The 20,779-nt window shown below is 40.3% G+C and overlaps 1 protein-coding gene across 1 annotated transcript in view; it reads left to right on the top strand.

Annotated features, from left to right (window-relative positions):
• LOC134356944 (rab GDP dissociation inhibitor alpha-like) overlaps positions 1-20,779 on the top strand; it is a 56,887-nt gene that overhangs the window by 21,008 nt on the left and 15,100 nt on the right. The window contains exons 3-8 of the mRNA XM_063068218.1: positions 231-330; positions 3,430-3,564; positions 8,752-8,950; positions 11,118-11,249; positions 12,427-12,526; positions 20,584-20,755. Of these exons, the coding sequence (XP_062924288.1) occupies positions 231-330; positions 3,430-3,564; positions 8,752-8,950; positions 11,118-11,249; positions 12,427-12,526; positions 20,584-20,755 (838 nt within the window). The remainder of the gene's footprint in view (positions 1-230; positions 331-3,429; positions 3,565-8,751; positions 8,951-11,117; positions 11,250-12,426; positions 12,527-20,583; positions 20,756-20,779) is intronic.

Genomic DNA, 20,779 nt, shown 5'->3' with positions numbered 1-20,779 from the left:
AGACCAAGGCCCTTTATCAGGACTATGTGTTACTCAGATTTATTATCTCTATCTTATATGATGTGGAATGTGTAGCTTTGTGACAGCAGTACAGTGCAAAGATAGTAACTTACTTGAAATTACTTCAAAGTGCACTTACTGCCATTGGTGTGAAATACGGAGGCAACATAAGACGTTGATATAAGGAGCTACCAAGAGAAAATGAAGCTAAGTATGTTCTCTTCCTTCAGCTCTACAAAAGGTTCAAAGTCGCTGGTGGTCCTCCAGAATCCATGGGAAGAAGCAGAGACTGGAACGTTGATCTGATACCCAAATTCCTCATGGCAAATGGTAATATTTTATTACATTGTAGTGGTGTGCTACACGCAGCGCTAAAATAACCGCATGTAGTCGGTGAGTTAGAGTTGTGATAAGAGATTTATTCAAACTTCGCGGCCTGCTTTAAAGCCTTCCCGTTCCCGCCCTCCCTGGGCAGGACTGCTGTGGGGAATGCATAATCGCAGACCCTTTCCGCAGGCTGGTTTTTCCCCCTGCTGGTGAAGATGGCCTGGCGCCCTTTTTGGGGCCGACCTCTCTGCTGGCGCACGCCAGTTCGTGTGTGCTAGGAAGTGGGTCGCCACAACATTTTAAATTCAGAGCTTAAATTAAAATCTATCTCATCATGAAGACCTGGGCACATTGACTTGGAATATATGGCTGACTAAATCATATGCATGCCCTTTTTGCTGTAACCCACCAGTCCACCAATATGTGTGGAGGGAAATATTCTCCTCCCTTTTGTAATTTGGAATAGAATTAAAAAGTGCAATTCATTCTCTTGAGTATACAACGCACATCTCATAATTTGTGAAGTCTCAGTATTGTAGCAGAGGAAAGTCTCAGTGTTGTAGCCTCAGCTTTGGAGGATGTTTTCTGATTTGGAATTTGTTATCGAGCAGTGAGCATTGGCATTAAAAGCAAGATTAGACCACCCAACCCCACCCATCATCTTTATTTAATAAGATTATGGCTGAACTGATTGTGACTGCAATCCTGTTAACCCAGAGTAACCTTTTACTCATTTATTTACTAAGAATTTATTCACCTCTCCTTGTGGGGCGGGGGGTGTTGGATTCAAGTGCTAGGCTTCCACTCAACTTTTAAAAATTAGAGATTTTCAAGATTCCTTAATCCACTTTGTCTTAAATAGATGATTATTTTAAAAAGGTGTGCTGTAGTTTTTAATTCCCTTGTGAGAGGAAACATTTGATGTATATTCAAGCTGCCAAGAGCCAGAAGGTTTTTTTACATGTTTGACCAGGTCACTTTCCATTTCTTTAAAACTCCAGCAGACACAACCTGACTGTGTTGTGTCTCTTGCTGAGAAGACACTCTATCCATTGCAGGAACTAGTATGGTTAACCTTCTCTGATCTGCTTCCAGTGCATTAACAGCCTTTCTTAACTAAGGAGATCAAGGGTCCCTCATGAGACACTATACTCCAGTGTGCTATATAACAAAAGATTAACCTTCATACTTGCATACTCTGAAGCATTCTATTAGCTTTCCAACAAAACACTTGATTTTCCTGCACACTACCTTTTACAAGTGATGAACTAGGATGCTGTAACAAATATCGCTCCCCGTTTGAGAGCTCTGTGGTCTTCTGCTGATACAAGAACAAAGGGAATACTCACCAATGTCACTTGATAAATGTAGGAGGTACTGCAGGTGCTGGAAATCTTGAGCAACATGCCCAAAATTCTAGAGGAACTCAGCAAATCTAGTAGCATCTGTAGGGGGAATTAACGTTCAGTGTTTTGGACTGTGGTGCCGATTGTTTATTCCCCTCTATAGATGCTGCCTGACTTGCTGAATTCTTCTAGCATTTGTGTGTTGCTCAATGTTACTGGATTGTAGGATAAGGATGTTGTAAAGAGATCCCGGATGCAGAATTTTAAAATAAATACATTTCATTCATCATCACTGGCAGCCCTTGGTTTATTCTCACTATTTTGTTTTTGAAAGTTGCCAAGAATGCCTTGTCTCTAATTTTAGTTGGTGATTACCCATTACTTTGGAGTGGTAATTTCCGAAAGGCACTTGCCACAGGTCTTCCTTGTGATTCAATGCTGCCTCTAGCGTTGTTGTATTAAAATGGCAGCTTTCTCTTTTGTTTGTTTATTTATTGTAATACAGTGAAGAATAGACCCTTCCTTTCCATCAAGCCACACTGTCCAGCAATCCCCCTAACTAAGCCTAGCTTAATCACGGGACAATTTACAATGAACAATTAACCTACCAACCAGTATGTCTTTAGACTGTGGGAGGAAACTGGAGCACCTGGAGGAAATCCATAGGATCACAGGGGAGAACATATGAACTCCTTGCAGGCAGCGGTGGGAATTGAACCTGTTTGCTGGTACTGGAAAGTGTTGTACCATACTACTATGCTGCTCTTGATGAGCCACCCACTAAAAACCACAAATTATTAACAGATTTCCTTCTACAGGCTACAGCAGGATTCTGTTCCTGTGAATTGTTAGTAACCTGGACATTTTGCAAGTCAGAAATACAGACACAAATCAAGTTCCCACAGATGCCAGCAATCCTACTGCAGATGGCAAATTCATCTTGCCATTTTCCCAATTGCTTATTTGTGTATACGGGCTGTAGTAACTTAGGGAGGACCTGCACATATAAAAATGCACCTCTTGTCAAATATAAAATCTAACTAGTAGCTGCCTCTTCCCCGATGTCCTTATTTGTTATGAGACAGAAGGAAGCTGTTTAGGTCATGCTGGCTCCCAGAAGTGCAATCGAGAAAGTCACATTCTCATACCCTGCACCCACCCACCCAATTTCCCTCTTGCATGAGAATGTCTTCACTCAGGTGCCCATGAACTTGCCCTTGTTTTTTTGCAGCTTAGCTACTTTAAGGGGTAATTTGCCATTTAACGTAGCTGTAAGTCATTGAGAATCAAGAAGGAACCAGAGTCCTCTGGGGAAACTCCCATAGTTGCTGTTTGGCCTGTTGAATGAATTAACGGTGGTTACAATTGTTTGAAAGCAAATGACAGGTACTAGAAATCTGCTATAAAACCAGAAAATATTAGAAATACTCCGGCAAAGGAAAAACTGAATTTGCGTTTTGGGTCATTGACATTTCATGGTGGATAGCTTATTGAGTTGAAAGGATAATTCTGTTTCTCTCTCTCTCTCTCCAGAGACACCCTTTCTTATGATTATTTTCAATTATCATTGTTTAGTGCTGAAGTAATGCTTGTAAGAGAGTGGACTATGCTAATTTCCTGATCCTTACTAAAACCCACAAGGATGTTTTGAATTTGTGATGTTTGAGTGCATTTCACGATGGAACTGACTTGTATTTTCAGTGTGGTGCCAGGCGATCTTGCATATTCTACAAAGCTGCTGGTGGTTTCTTTTCAGGACAACTTGTTAAGATGCTGCTTTACACAGAAGTCACCCGTTACTTAGACTTTAAGGTGGTAGAAGGAAGTTTTGTATACAAACTGGGGAAAATCCACAAAGTCCCTTCTACTGAGACCGAAGCTTTAGCTACTGGTGAGTAAAAACACCTAATTACATTTATTTTTAAAAAAAATCTTTTCCCTTGTATAGAGTTTGCATTTGAAGGGTTTTTTCCTCAAATTAAAGTTGATAATTCTCAATGAAGTTGTTCAAGCTGTAGTGACCCCTCAATCTATTTAAACTGAGATACAATGAAACCTCATTCTTGGCAGTCTTAACTCGAGGGTGGTGGGGAGGCTCTCAGTGAGTAAATCATGGCACCAAGCAAAGAAAGCAGTGTCACAAACACACAGTCAATAAAAGCAATTCCGTTCAGTACTCAGATTTCTGTACCACTGGGAGGAGAAACTTTAATATTATTGTTATGAGTGTTTTGAATTGCATGCTGTGTAATTGCATTGAATGCTATAGGCAGGCTATGTTGGCACTGGAAGCATGGCGACTCTTGGCGGGATGCTCCTAGCACATCTTTTGGGCTGTGTTAGATGTTGACATAAACAAGGCACTTTGCTGCATTTTTCAATGTACATGTGACATAAAACTAATCCTTTGAATTGCTAGAAATGTGGTTGATTTTAAATTTTCATTATGAAGCATTGGTTACTTGCATCGAGAATAGTGGAATGCCTGATTTTTCTACTTGGAACTGAGTGTGATTCTCTGGATGGGATTATTTATATTAAGTATCTGGTTATTTCAAAAACATCAGATACTTAATATATAACTGTGGTTGTGGTAATTCATCAATGGCATTGTGCACTTGTTCAAATCCTCCTCAATTCATCATCGGCAACACTCAGGAATAAAAGTTATGCATATAATTCGCTGTTTACCATTAGGTGTTGTTTAGTCTTTATTTTGGCTCCTTGCTTTCAAGAATAAAACTTCCTTCCTTTGGAAGTTGATTTTAGTAGTTGAAGCATTGAGTTCAAAAGTCAGGAAGTTACATTGCTGCTTTATAAAACTCGAGTTATGCTGAATCTGGAGTATTGCATACAGTTCCGGTCACCCTTATTATAGGAAGGATGGGCTTTGGAGAGGATGCAGAAGAGGTTTGCCAGGATGCTGCCTGGATTTTAGGGCATAACAAGAGATTTGACAAACTTGGGTTGTTTATCTCTGGAGTGGTGGAGGCTGAGGGGAGATCTGATTGAAGTTAGGAAGATTATGATAGGCATAGATAGAGTACGCAGACTAGTGTTTTTTTTTGGTTCTCAGGGTTGAAATGTCTAAAACTAGATCACATGTATCAAAGGGGAGAGGGGGTAAATTCAGAGAAGTCAGGAGTAAGTTTTCTTTTTAAACACGGGTGCCTGGAATACGCTGCCTGGGGTGGTAGTTAGAGGTGTTTAGATTTGGGACTTTTAAGAGATATTTGGATAGGCACATGGATGTGAGGAAAATGGAAGGAGATGGACATTGTGTTGGCAGAAGGGATTAGTTTAGTTGGCCATTTGATTACTAATTAATTGGTTGTCGTGTTGGCGCTTGACCAAGTGGTTAAGGTATCGGTCTAGTGATCTGAAGGTCGCTAGTTTGAGCCTCAGTTGAGGCAGCATGTTGTGTCCTTGAGCAAGGCACTTAACCACACATTGCTCTGTGACAATACTGGTGCCAAGCTGTATCGGCCCTAGTGCCCTTCCCTTGGACAACATCAGTGGCGTGGAGAGGGGAGACTTGCAGCATGGGCAACTGCCGGTCTTCCATACAACCTTGCCCAGGCCTGCGCCCTGGAAACCTTCCAAGTCGCAAATCCATGGTCTCATGAGACTAACAGATGCCTATATAATTGGTTCAACAAAATATTAGGGGTGAAAGGCCTGTTCTGTGCTGTACTGTTCTTTGTTTTATCGTTGTTGTCAATTTATTTTTTTTAATGTCCCCATTTGAAGTCATCCCTCATTCCACCACTCTAAGTCGCAATTCCATCAGCCTATCTACTGATGGAAAATGTCCAAATAATTCAGTAAATTATGGTAGCATTTTTTTTTAAACAGTCATCCACACCAGCTATGAGAACTACATTGCTCACATGCTTCCTTGTCCACCCCAGGACTTGAGATCCTGTGCACTCTTATCCACTTGGACATCCATGTACTTCTTTGTAAAACTCAAGCAAACTAGTCAGACTGATCTCCCACCGACAGAGCCATTTGTCTATCCTGTATAAATCCTTGCCTTTCTAAGCGTATATCGATCGGGTGTGTCAGAATTGTACAGCACAGAAACTTGCCCATGGTGTCCATCCTGCCTTTTGTAACTGTCTACTCAAATCCCATTTAATCACATAGGGTCTATACTCTTCTGTGTCTTAGAAATTCAAGGGCTTGTCTTGATATTGCTCAAACGCTGTGAGAGTATCTGTCTCCATCACCTGTTCAATGTATTCCAGACTCCATTATTCTCCTTTGTGAGAATAAATTCCCACTCAAATCTTCTCTACACATACTTCACCTTAAACCTATACCCTCACCATGGGCAGAAAGGTTTATTTCTATCTATTTAGATTATGAAGACACGTAGTTCTCTTTTATTGTCATTTAGTAATGCATGCATTAAGAAATGATACAATATTTCCTCCGGTGTGATATCACAAAATACAGGACAGACCAAGACTGAAAAAACTGACAAAACCACATAATTATAACATACAGTTACAACAGTGCAACAATACCATAACTTGATGAAGAAGTCTATGAGCACAGTAAAAGTTCAATGTCTCTCAAATGTCCCACATCTCACGCAGATGGGAGAAGGAAGAACTCTTCCCTGCCATGCCGACCACGGTCTGACTCTGACTCATCCAAAAACTTCGAGCTCTGATCAGCTCTCTGACACCGAGTACTGAGCGCCATCTCTGTCCGAATGATTCGACCTCAACCTCGGTCGCCAACAGCAGGCAAAGCTGGGGATTTTGAGGCCTACCCTCCGAAAGATTCCCGACCACGCAGTAAGGACAGTAGCGAACGGGCGTTTCAGAAATTTCTCCAGATGTTCCTCTGTGCTTTCACATCCATTGTCCATCAAATCAGAATTGTCCATGGCCCCTATTTAATAGATACAATATCATTTTTCACCGGAGGGTTGCGCACGCGCGCGGTGCGCTGCTCTCTCTCCTCCTATTAGTCACCCCTTGGCTTTCTCACTGTAGAAAATCTATCCAGACTCCCCTTTGTAACCATGAACCTCCAACCCAGGCAATATCGTGGTAAATCTGCTCTGCACACCCTCCAGAACAATCCCAACCTTTCAATAGTATGGCTACCAGTTTTACACAATATTCCAGGTGCACTGTAATTTGACATCCAAGTTGTTGTCTTCTAGGCCAAGGAGAGTGAAGGCAGGCATTCCATTTGCTTTGCCTTATGCACCTGTGCTGCTACTTTAAGGGATCCTGTGGATTTCTATTCCGAGGTTCCCCTCTTCATTTTCATTCCCTATGGCTCTGCCTTTCTTTACATCACCTCTCACTTGTTGGATTACATTCATATATATCAAGTCGACTCAGGCCTAGGAGGCCGGCGTTGGGCCCCATCGGGAGAAGTGGAGAGTCCGTCATTGTGCCCAATGCCGGGATTACATTCCATTTTTTCTTAATCCACCCAACTCTCTAGCTGATGATGCCAAGCAGTAGCTTTAACTGTACATGTTATCTACAGTAACATCAACTGCAAACTTGTACATTAATTCCCAAGTTATTGTTGTGTAAAATGTTCATGTGTAGTTTTTTCAAAAACTTAAATACCGCTGATTTAAAATTTGGCATATCTGTGCTACTCTACTTGAATAGAATATAGAACATTACAGTACAGGTCATTTGGCCACGAAGTTGTGCTGACCTTTTAGAAATATGAAAACATCGAAAAACTACAGCGTAATACAGGCCCTTCAGCCCACAATGCTGTGCCAAACATGTACTTACTTTAGAAATTACCTAGGGTTATCCATAGTCCTCTATTTTTCTAAGCTCCATGTACCTATCCAGGAGTCTCTTAAAAGACTCCACCTCCGCCACCATTGTCGACAGCTCATTCCACACACTCATCACTCTCTGCATAAAAAAACAAACAAACAAGCAACAACAACTTGCCCTGACATTTCCTCTGTACCTACTTCCAAGAACCTGGAAAAACTGTGCCCTCTCGTGAAAGCTATTTCAGCCCTGGGAAAAAGCCTCTGACTATCCACACAATCAGTGCCTCTCATCATCTTATACACCTCTATTAGATCACCTCTCATCCTCCGTTGCTCCAAGGAGAAAAGGCCAAGTTCACTCAACCTACTGTAAGATCAATCAAACCCTTCCCTTCCCTTCTATGTTGCCCTCAATTTTTCTATCATCCATGTGCCAAAAGAATAAAGAAACCACATTTGATATTCTCCCAGACTTCACACTTCACCCATTTCCAATGAAGATTTAAAAATCTCAGATCAAAATGTTGATGGTTGTTCTAGGCATGGTGGGCTGTAGGGTATGCTTCTTGCTGTATTACCGGGACTTTGAGTCTTCTGTTGCAAGGGCGTTATGCTTGGGTTACTGACCATATTGCCATTTTCATTATTGCTTTATTTAACGTAGTGAAAGTTGAGTGAAGGCCATGATTCTTGAGTTTAGGACTGTTGTGAAATAGGAGGAAAGACGTGTGAAGATAATGTCAACCTTGATTTTTATCTCCTTTTGATAACTGAAGGGAGGAATGGAGGAGCCATGATGGTGTGTATGTGGAGAGAATAGAGCAAGGAATCTGAATATGAAGGCCAATTTAACATGATTTTATCATTTTGCCCTTGGGATAAATGAGATGTTTGTCAGCTTACTTTTGGTCTATTAATAAATCTCATATACTTTTGTGAAGTTGTAATTTATTTCCGGATTAATTTATGACTTTCTGAAATTGTACTTCGCTGCAGATTACTTTCCTGATTGGCACATAGTAAAATTAATGCTGAAGTTAAAAAGTTATGTCTCAGATAAAGGTGACTGAGAATTGGGGCAGAATCTGTGCCTTTTACTTTGGTTCCATTCCAGCTTTGTGAACAAAAAGGTTAATTCTCTGTCTGAAATCTATGTATTTTTTTTCCTTTTGCTATCTCATCGTCCTTCACCGATCCATTAAGAAGCTGATGAACTGCTTTGGGAGGGAGCAGAGAACAGGATGATCAAACAGTGTGTAATGTACCAATAAATAATCACACTTTTATTTTTCTTTTTCTCTTCAGATCTCATGGGGATGTTTGAAAAACGCCGTTTCCGAAAACTCTTGTTATTTATTGTTGGTTTTGATGAGAATGACCCTAAAACTTACCAAGGCATTGAGCCCAAAAAGACCACAATGCGTGAAGTCTACAAGAAGTTTGACCTGGGGCAAGATGTCATTGACTTCACTGGACATGCACTGGCTCTTTACAGAACAGATGAGTGTGTTACCATTGTCATTATATTTAACTTGTTTTAAGCAAATGTAATTATTTGGAATTCTCTTTCACCGTTGCCTCTAAAGAAGACAACTTAGTCTATTTGTCATGGAAATACTAACTAAATAGCAGAGCGACTTCGTGCTTTGTTTTAAGAGTTTATGAACATGATATCTGCAGCAGTCTCCACCACCACCAGAGCTCTGATTTTTAGGTTATATTTGGACAGTAAGACAAACAACTTCACCTAATTTTGTTTAGCGTCCCATGGTCAGTACTGTATATGATCAGTCTTTTAAAAGATGTGTCAATTATCTCTGAGCACGAGTCTAATAGTCCTTTGTTCCCTGTTATCAGAACTCATGATTTACCCCCAGATGCATCCTCCCTCCTGGTTCCAGGAGCTTAATATCTTGTTTATTTTAATTCCTGCTGCTACACTTATCATTCAAGGTTATTCTCGACTTGCATCAGCAGTCTTAAGTCCAGCTGCTCCTGAGCAGTCAAGAATCCCATCATACACTAGTTTTAATTATTTCTACCACATTTTTTTGAAATTGTCAAAATTTATGGTAGTTATTAAGTTGCTACATTGAGATTCATCACTTTGGTTGATGAAATGTTGAAACAGATACAAACTCGGTAAGGAAGCTGAGAGTCAGGACATGGGTTGGTAGTTGGGGATTACTTCAACCTAAGAGTAAAACATTTGCTTTCACAGTATAGTAATGTGAGTACGCCCTCTTGTGTTCTGGTGGTTGCTTCAGTCGATTGATCAGATACTTGTCATTTTTAACATCAAATGAGCATTGAAGTGTTACTTAAAGAGTGGCTTAATAATGGCTTTACAATTCGCGGGAGGGGGTTATATGTCGATTCCACACATGTCAGAATAGTGTTAAGTTTTTTAAGCCCTCCCATAGTTATTTGAATAATGAGTGCTTTACATAAAGATAGGGCAATAGCATGAGTATGCACTAAGGATAAGGGAAGAGAATTGGAGTCAACAATTCTGGAGAGTTGGCAGTATCATAGTGATATTTCTGTCATTTAATTTCCATCATTGAATAACTTGGCAGATATTCCAATGCAATAATGAACATGCTTGAGTGCAGTAGTCATTACTAATTGTCAGAATTGCCTATGACATTAAATCAAGTTTTTTTTGTATTTACATTGAAGCTGCAGATAGATACAACTTCATCCTCTTGTGACTGCTCTTTCCTTCATTTTTCAAAATATTTCAACGCTTGGGCCAGGGAAGTTTTTGAAAGCCTATAGGTAGTTATGAATCATCAGGATAATAACATCAAAGTGACTTTTGCCTGGACCATACTTTCATTTAAATGCTTTACACCATTTAGCTGTAACAATAACTACTCCGGGGTATTAATGTGGTGCAGTGCATTTTTAAATGTAAAAAATTATGAACTTGAATGTCAAGATAGTGAGCACAACTTGTTGAGTTGAACTTCTTTGGGATGTACTGGAGGTATCGATGACTTGTTCACTGCAACACTGGATAAAGCATCAAAATGAAGGATTTGTCTACCAATTCAAGATGCTCTGAACGAATCCACAACACACATGGAAGAATACATTTAACGAGACATGAGTTGATACTCCAACCTTTTCTCGTTTCTCTGGCAATTTATTATTGGAAATTTTACAGATTTCAGCCTAAAATATACTTGCAACCGAACATTCATTGTCCTCAGGGTTGGAGAATTCTGAAGGTTTCCTAGTTCCTAGGTGAAAATGATTATCTTCATCTGTCCTAAATGGGTGATTCCTTGTATTTCCATCATAGGTCCCTGAATAAAACTCTCCAAGTAGGATCGTCTCAGAATCTGCTCAGTTAATCTCTCTCAAAATCATGTGTTGGATGAGATGTCCTTGTTTTAAAAGAATAAGTTTCTTTTTAATTAATTCTTTATGACAACTAATGGTTTTTTAGTGAAGTGAGTTTTTCTTCACCCACTTAAAGACTAATGGAAACTGAATTGATTATAACGTGATGACAAAATCCCTATAGTCTTTTTGGTGCTTCAAATATTTGCATTTGACTATTAATTTAACAATGAAATAAATGCTTTTAATTTTTAAAAAATGCTTGAATTTTATACTTTTGTTCTGAAGTTGTTTGACTTTTGTTCCTCCTTTGTTCTCAGTTATTTGGATCAACCATGCCTGGATACGATCAATCGAATTAAGTTGTATAGTGAATCATTGGCTCGATACAGCAAGAGTCCTTACCTCTATCCACTCTATGGACTTGGAGAGCTGCCTCAAGGCTTTGCTAGGTAAACAAAGCACCTGTGAACTATATTGAATATGCTGTTTGTGTGGTGCTCTCCTTATGTGGATATCGCTGCCGCAGAAATACTTGCAATTGCACACCTGTACCAGTAGATGGATCCAAAGCAGCAAATCATGAACACAAGATTCTACAGATGCTGGCAATCTTAAGCAACACAAGCAAGATGCTGGAGGAACTCGGCAGGTCAGGTAGCAACTATGGAGGGGAAATAAACAGTTGGCACGAAGGGTCTCAACCTGAAATGTATCTCTGAAACATCAGTTGTTTATTCCCCTCCAGAGATGCTGACTTGCCAGCTGATTTCCCCCCAAAATGCGTGTGTTGATCTGAAATCAGCAGCTCCTCTTGATTTCTATGTATTTGGAGCCACAAACAAATCTAACTTGAGAATGTAATTTTACTTTTTTGCTTTAAATTTGTGCGTTAGATATTTGGCATTACATCCTAGGCCTGTTTTGGCAAACATTTTAAAGCAATTAGATATGGAATAATGGAGAGTTACAAGAATTTATCATGAGTACAACTTCCCAGTTTTGCATCTATTCTTGCACTACAAAACGAATATTTTTATTATCCATACTGTTGACTCATTCAGTAATACAGAAGATTCTGCAGATGCTGGAAATCCAGAATCTCTCTCAGTGCTGGAGGAACTCAGCAGTAAGGCACATCTATGAAGAGGAATAAAGAGTCGACTAAGGGTCACTGGATGAGTGTGACATGTATGAGTTAGAATATGGGAAACAGAGTGCTAATGGAGGGTTTCAGCCCATATTGTCAACTCTTTATACCTCTCTATAGATGCTGCCTGATCTGCTGAGGTCCTCTAGCATTTTGTGTGTGTGGCTCATTCAATACCTTTATAATGGCCAGATATATATAGTGTTCTGTTTGAGCTGTGTATGGGTCCAGCTAGATCAATACTGCTAAAGCTACTTGCACAAAGTACTCTACAAATAACATAGCCTGAGAATCAGCATGTTGTTAATCTACAATAGTAAGTCACTTAGTTCAGCATTGTGAGATGGTGGGAAGTATTCTATCATCTAGTACTAGTCTCACTGTAAAGCTTGAGATGAATAGATGTTCTGTTATCGACAGGTTTCTTTTAGAAGATTTAGTTGTGATGCATCTTTTTGTTTCACATTTTGTTTAAACAGACTGAGTGCCATCTATGGGGGTACTTATATGCTCAACAAACCAGTGGATGAAATTGTGTTTGAAAAGGGCCATGTTGTTGGTGTTAAGTCTGAAGGGGAGGTAAGTGTTAATATATTGTAGGTTATAAAGGTTGCACACCCCTTATCTGAAATTCCAAAAACCTCCGAAATCCGAATTTTTTTTTAAGCACTAACATATCACAAAGGGAAAATCCTACAAGGCATTGGGAAGGTTCCCAGGCACGTGCAGGTCTCTGCTCGCTACGGACAGTTCTGAGAAGTGAGCTCCCATAGGTAATGAACAGAAGTTAATGAAAAATAGGAAAACACTACATAAGGTGAAAAATGGAGATCTGTATTTTGTATTGAAATAGTTTGAAATAGTGCATTCATCAGCATTGGAGTGGACATGTGCTGCTTCATGGTATGCTGATCATGAAACAAGCTAAGATCTATCAAGACAATCTGAAAATTAAAGGTAATTGTGAATATTCAGCAGGCTGGTTGCAGAAATTTATGAAAAGGCACAGCAATAATTTTTTGAGTATTTGTGGTGATAAAGCATCTGCTGATCACAAAGCAACAGAGAAATTCATTGAGGTTTGCCAAGGTCTTCGCTGATGAAAATCTACTACGCTCTATAGCTGTATCAGTACACGTGTGTGATGAACAAGTGTAAGACAAAGTCTGCTTACTGGCAGCACATAAATTCAGAGTCAGGAATGATGGCTATGCCAAACAGCTAAACACTGTTCACCTGGGCAACCAAGCTTACCTTTCTGAAGGTTCAATGTATATATTGTTTCATACACAAAATTACGAATAATACTACATAAATTTACCTTCGTGATGTATGTACAAGCTGTATATGTAATGTAAATGGATTTTATATTTAGACTTGGGTCCTATCCCCAAGGTGGCTCATTATATAGATACAAATATTCCAACATCTGAAATCCAAAGAACTTCTGACTCCAAGGATTTCAGATAAGGAGTGCTCAACCTGCACCAGAAACTAATAGGGAATGGATTGGTAAGATTGGGTGGCCAGAACCCCAATGTTCTAAAGTTATACAGCATGGAAACAGGCCTTTAGGTCCAACTTATTTATGTCAATCAAGATGTCTATCCAAGCTGGTTCCATTTGCCATTATTTGGCCCGCATCTCTCTGAGCTTTTTCTGACCATGTACTTATCTAAATACCATTTAAACATTGTAATTGTAACCACCCTTACAACTTCCTCTGGCAACTCATTCTACAACCCTCTGTGTGGAAAAAGTTTCCCCTCTGGTCCTTATTAAATCTTTCCCCTCTCACCTTAAATCCATGTCCCCAGGCTTAAGACACACCTGACCCTGGATAAAGACTTAAGACCATCCAGCTTATCTGTATAGCCACACGATTTTTATATACCTTCTATAAGATGGCCCCTCAGCCTCCTACACTACTGCTCCTACACTGGGACAAAAAGTCCCAGCCTGTCCACCCTTTCCTTGTGACTCAAGCTCTCAGTAACATCATCGTGAACCTTTGCAGTGTTTCCAACTTAATTACATCCTATAGCTTGGCAATCAGATTGCGCACAGTACCCCAAGTGTGGTATTGCCAATGACTTGTGCAATTGTAACATGACATCCCATCTCCTAAAGTCATTGCCTTGACCAATAATGGCAAGTGGGTTAAATGTCACCTTCACTACCCAGTCCACATGTACCTATTCCTCTATCTATTCCTCTTGCTCTGTCTGTTCTACAGCACTCTTCATGCCTTAATACTCATTGTGTATGCCTTAGTTTGGTTTAACTTGCCAAAATACCATACCTCTCACTTGACCCAAGTCTGCCATTCCTTGGCCTCTTCCAGCTGTTCATCTAGACCCTGTTGAAGTTTTGGGTAACCACCTTTGCTACACAATTGATTTTGGTGTTATCTGTAAACTTAGTTACCGTGTCACTATTAATTCTTGAAAAGAATTTAAAATCTCTTTTGAGAGGGCATTCAGAATGTGATGGAGCATTTCAGTTATAAGCAGAGTTTGAAGAAGAGGAGACATGATAGAGGTGCATAAAATATATGAAGGGTGTCAATGGGTGTTGATGGGGTAAACTGCAGGAAACCTTTCTTAACAGTGGTGAATAAAACTGGAGGACATAGATTTGGGGTAAGAGAAAGAGGTTTAGAGGAGATTTGAGGGGAATTTTTTTCCACTAAGCATGTTATCAACATGTTTAGTAAGTTTGTGGATAACGACTCCCAAATGGTGTGTAGTGAGTAATTAGCACTAAGAATGCATTATCTGAGACAGTGGTGGAAACGGTCACTGAGAGTGTTTAAGTGTCTACACAAGCACTTGAATTGCCTTAGTATAGAAAGCTATGGGCCAAGGGGTGGAAGATGGGACTAATACAGAGGTGGACCGAATTATCTGTTCCTTGCCATATGGAGAGTTACTTTTTAAAAGGGCTTATTTACAGAAGGGGGAAAGGATTCAACAGAGTATGGTGGGAGGAAACTTCTTCAGAGCAAAAATGTTTTAAATAGCTCAGGTTTAATCAAAGATGTGTTTCTGTGTTATAAGTACTTCAGAATTAATGCATGTGTGCTTTAGCAGAGTGTGATTGTTCTGTCATGTCTCAAGATAGTTGTTTGTGTATGGCGAGGTGATAAAGGGAGAAATACTGTTGTATAAAGACAATTCCATGTAAAATGCTATTTAGTTCTGTGGTAGTCAGAGGGTTAAATCACAAAACAGAAGAATAGACTTTGATTTGAATTGGAGCCAACATTTGGAGATTGCAGCAAATAAGGATGGTTAATGATCTGTGAAGTTCTTGAGAATATCAGAAAAATATGTAAGTAAGGAGATTGATAAGACTTAACTGAATGGTGAGTCTCCGGAATTGTTTAATCATAGGATGATGCAAGTGAACATGAGGTAACTAGAGGGCACAGTTTTAGCACAAGACAGGAGAAATTTAGAGGAGATCTGAGGAGTGAGTTTTCCCCACACACAGGGATAATACATATCTGAAATGCGCAGCCTCAGAGGAGGTGATTGAGGCACATATAATTGCAATGTTAATGATGTTTGGATAGGTACTTGGATAAGAAGGCTGTATTGGGATAATACAGGCAAATGGGATAGGCACTATGCTTGGCATCGGTCTTGGCCAAACCGTTGCAAAGTGATTGTCTTGTGATAGTGAGATAAACAATGAGTTGATTCTAAGGCATCTATAGAATCAATAGTCGGCAGAAGAGCTAGCTGTTACTAAAGGTATTAAAGGAAATTTGGACTACAAAATACCCAAATTGTTTCGACCCACTTGAAGTGAAGCCCTTGTGTTAACTGTTATGAACTATCAATTTCCAGCTCTGCCATATCTGATTTGACTCATTGATTATGACTGTGATGCTGTGCAGTGGAAAATGGCTGTGATACTCTGACAACTCAGTTGAGCTGCAACAGAACAGGGTGGGTGTGTCCTGCACTAGACTGTTACCAGTGAGATAGAAAATGCATGGCAAAAGGGCAATGTTACAACAGTCATGCAGGACTTCAATATGCAGGTAGATTGGGAAAATCAGGTTGGTGCTAGATTCCAGAATGGGGAATTTCGAGAGTGCCTGTTAGATATTTTTTTTTTGTTTGGAGCAGCTCGTGGTTGAGCCCACTAGAGGATCAACTATTCTAGATTACATGTTGTGCAATAAACCAGAACTGATTAGAGACCTTACAGTAAAAGAACACTTGGAGGCAAGTGATCATAATATGATTGAATTCACCTTGAAATTTGAGTAGGAGAAGCTAAAGTCAGATGAATCAGTAATATAGTGGAGTAAAGGGAATTACAGAGGCATGAGAGAGGAGTTGGCCAGAATTGATTGAAGAAGAACCCTGGCGGGGATGACGGCAGAGCAGCAATGGCTGGAATTTCTGGAAGCAATTTGGAAGGCATAGTATATATACATGCCAAAGAGGAAGAAGTATTCTGAAGGAAACATGACACAACTGTGGCTAACAAGAGAAGTCAAAGCCAATGTATAAGCCAAAGAGAGGGTATATAATAGAGCAAAAATTAATGGGAAGTTAAAGGATTGGGAAGCTTTTAAAAACCAACAAAAAAAGTCATTAAAATGTTAAAGATGGAATACAAAAGTAAGCCAGCCAATAATATTAAAGGTGATACCAAAAGTTTCTTCAGATACGTAAAGTGTAAAGGAGAGGCAAGAGTGGATATCAGGCTGCTGGATAACGATGCTGGAGAGGGAGTACTGGGGGCACGTGAAGTGACAGATGAACAAGTATTTTGCATCTGTTTTCATGGTGGAAGGTGCTAGCAGTATGGTGGAAGTTTCGGGGGTCAGTAAGTGTGTGAAGTTATGATAACTAGATAGGTTCTTGGAAAACTGAAAGGTTTGAAGGTAAGTCACGTGGACCAGATGGTGTACATCCCACAGTTCTGAAAGAGATGGCTGAAGAGAATGTGGAGGCATTAGTAATGATCTTTCAAGAATCACTAGATTCTGGAATGGTTCTGGAAGACTGGAAGATTGCAAATGTCACTCCACTCTTCAAGAAGGAAGGGAGACAAGAAAGGAATCTATAGGCCAGTTAGTCTGATCTTAGTGGTTGGGAAGATGTTGGAGTCGATTATTAAAGACGAGGTCTCAAGGTTCTTGGAGGCACATGGTAAAATAGGCTATAGTCCTGACGAAGGGTCTCGGCCTGAAACGTCGACTGCACCTCTTCCTAGAGATGCTGCCTGGCCTGCTGCGTTCACCAGCAACTTTTATGTGTGAGGCCATAGTCAACATGGTTTCCTCAAGGGAAAATCTTGCCTGCCAAATCTGTTGGAATTCTTTGAAGAAATAATAAGCAGCATAGACTAAGGAGAATCAGCTGATGTTGTCCACTTGGATTTTCCGAAGACCTTTGATAAGGTGCCGCACATGAGGCTGCTTAACAAGCTGCGAGCCCATGGTATTACAGGAAAGATTCTAGCATGGATAAAGCAGTGGCTGCTTGGCAGGAGGCAAGGAGTGAGAAGAAAGGGAGCCTTTTCTGGCTAGCTGCTAGTGACTAGTTGTGTTCCATAGGGGTATGTGTTGGAACAGATTCTTTTTGCGTTATATGTCAATGATTTGGATGATAGAATTGATGGCTTTGTTGCAAAGTTTGCAGATGATACGAAAATAGGTGGAGGGGCAGGGAGTTTTGAGGAAGTAGAGAGGCTACAGAAAGACTTGGACAGATTAGAAGAATGGTCAAAGAAATGGCAGATGGAATACAGTATCAGGAAGTGTATGGTCATGCACTTCGGTAGAAGAAATGAAAGGGTTGATTATTTTCTAAATGGAGAGAAAATGCAAAAAACTGAGGAGCAGAGGGACTTGGGAGTCATTGTGCAGGATTCCCTAAAGGTTAATTTGCACATTGAGTCTATGGTGAGGAAGGCAAATGCAATGTTAGCATTCGTTTCAAGAGACTAGAATATAAAAGTAAGATGTAATGTTGAGAGTTTATAAGGCACTGGTGAGGCCTCACTTGGAGTATTGTGACCAGTTTTGGGCCCCTTTGCAAGGACTTGCTGAAACTGGAGAGGGCTCAAGGAGATTCATGAATATAATTCCAGGATTGAATGGCTTGTCATATGAAGAGCATTTGATGGCTCTGGGCCTGTATTCAGAAGAATGAGGATGATTTCATTGAAACCTGTCGAATGGTGGAAAGTCTTGATAGAGTAGATGTGGAGAGGATGTTTCTTATGGTGAGAGAGTCCTAAGACCCGAGGGCACACCCTCAAAATAGAGGGGTGACCATTGAGAATGGGGATAAAGAGGAATTTCTTTAGCCAGAGATTGGTGAAACTGGAATTCTTTGCAACAAGCAGCTGTGGAGGCCAAGTCATTATGTATATTTTAAGGCAGAGGTTGATAGATTCTTGTTTGGTCAGAGCATGAAGAGATAAGGGGAGAAGGCAGGAGATTGGGACTGAGAGGAAAATTGGATCAGCCACAATGAAATGGTGGAGCAGTCTCAATGGGCCAAGTAGCCAAAATCTGTTCCTATATCTTACAGTCTTGTGGTCTTATTACCTCTTTTGCTGAACTCTGTAAATGCATGACATTGTGGTAATACACAGAAACCTGCGGGGGGGGGCGGTGGTGTTCGGTTTAGTTCCTTCAGATGTCTGTAAGGAGAAGGATTTTCCATCTGTGAATGTATGGGCTTCCTCAGGTGCTCCAGCTTCCTCCCACATTACAAAGGTTATTGGTCATTGTAAATTGTCTTGTGATTAGGTTGAGGGTTAAATAGGTGGCTTGCTCAATGATGTAGCTCATTGGGCCAGAAAGGCACGTTCCACGTTGTATCTCTGAATTAAAAAAAAAGAACAGGCGAGGATACAGAGGACTGGCAAGTAGCTAATGTTATTCCATTCATCAAGAAGGGAACTAGGGATAATCCTAGAAGCTAGACCAGCGAATTTTGCATTAGTGGTAGGGAAGTTACTGCAGAGATTTCTCAGCGATAGGATTTATGAGCATTTGGAAAACAATGGCCTAATTAGGAAGAGGCAGCTTGGCTTTGTGGGTGGTGAGTCATGTCTTACTAACTTGATAGACTGTTTTTTGACAAGGTTGACTGATGAAATTAGATGTGGAGGTTGTCTACACAGATTTTAGTAAGGCTCATCCAGAAGATTAAGATACATGGGATACATGGTGAATTGGCTGTTTGGATTTTGAACTGGCTTGCCTATAGAAGACAGAGGGTAGTGGTTGAAGAAACTTGTTCTAGTCAAAGGTTTGTGATTAATGGCGTTCCTCAAAGATCTGCGCTGTGTTCTGCTGTTTGTAATGTCTATAAATGACCTAGATGAAAATGTAAATGGGTGGATTAGTAAATTAGTAGATGATATGAAGATTAGTGGTGTTGTGGATGGTGTTGAAGACTGGCAAAGAATACAGCGGGATGTGGATCAATTGCAGATTTGGGTGGAGAAATGGCAGATGGAGTTTAATCTGACCAAATGTGAAGTATTGCACCTTGGTAGATTAAAATTTGAAGAGACAGTACACTGAAGGGCAAGACCCTTAATAGTGATGATGAGCAGAGAGACGTTGGGGTCCAAGTTCATAGGATGATTAAGAGGGCTTATGGAATGCTTGCTTTTATTAGCCAAGGCACTGAGTTCAAAAGTCAGGAAGTTATGTTACAGCTTAATGAAACTCTAGTTCGGCCGCATCTGGAGTATTACATACAGTTCTGTTCACCCCATTATAGGAAGGATGTTGAGGCTTTGGAGAGGTGCAGAAAAGGTTTATCAGGATGCTGCCTAGATTAGAGGGCATTTGCTGTAATGACAGGTTGGACAAATTTGGGTTGTTTCCTCTGGAGAGGTGGGGGCTGAGCGGAGATCTGTCGGGGGTGTATAAGATTATGTGAGACATAGATAGAACAGGCGGACTGTGTATTTTTCCCAGGGTTGAAACGTCTAATACCAGAGGACATGCACCTAAGGTGAGAAGAGTAATTTCAAAGGAGATGTGAGGGGCAGCTAGTTTTTTTTTAATTTGGAGGGAATAGTGGGTACCTGGAATGCACTGCCTGGGGTGGTGGTAGAGGCAGAAACATAAGAGACATTTAGATAAACACATAAATGTGAGGTAAGTAGAAGGTTATGGAATTTGTGTAGGCATAAGGGATAGCTTAGATGGCCATTTGGTTACTAATTTATTTGGTCTGGCACAACTTTATGGTCCAAAAGGCCTGTTCCTGTGCTGTACTGGTCAATGCTCCAACAAGTCTAGGACTTGAAGAACAAAGGGAAGACTTGACTGAAACATGATGGTGGTTGCAGGTGTGTTGTACACTGCGGAATGTGTGAATTCTTGGACTTTGTTTTCTCAGTTAAAAGTTTAAATAAAGCCAAGTATTCCATTCACCATTTCTAAGTTGTGTGAGTTCAGCACAACAGTTGTAATAACATTTTTTTTCATGCTTTATCTCATAGACTTTTGACAATAAAAGATTTTTCGATGGAAAGATTTTTATCCAGTTCTGGTGCAGCTGGCTCAAGGAGTTAGCTAGCAGAGTTACTAAGTTGGAAATTATTATTTAAGGCCTCTTTCTTTGTTTTTGCATTTTCAGGTAGCCCGTTGCAAGCAGCTGATTTGTGATCCCAGCTACGCACCCAAACTGGTGAAGAAGGTCGGAAAGGTTATCAGGGTCATTTGCATCCTTAGCCATCCAATCAAAAACACTAATGATTGTCATTCCTGTCAGATTATCATCCCACAGATGCAGGTCAACAGGAAGTCAGGTAACATTTAATAGAACATATTGC

This window comes from Mobula hypostoma, chromosome 15 (genome assembly GCF_963921235.1).
Source record: "Mobula hypostoma chromosome 15, sMobHyp1.1, whole genome shotgun sequence".
Classification (NCBI taxonomy): domain Eukaryota; kingdom Metazoa; phylum Chordata; class Chondrichthyes; order Myliobatiformes; family Myliobatidae; genus Mobula; species Mobula hypostoma.
Note: the sequence above shows the minus strand (reverse complement) of the source record. Positions and strands in the feature narration are given on the sequence as shown.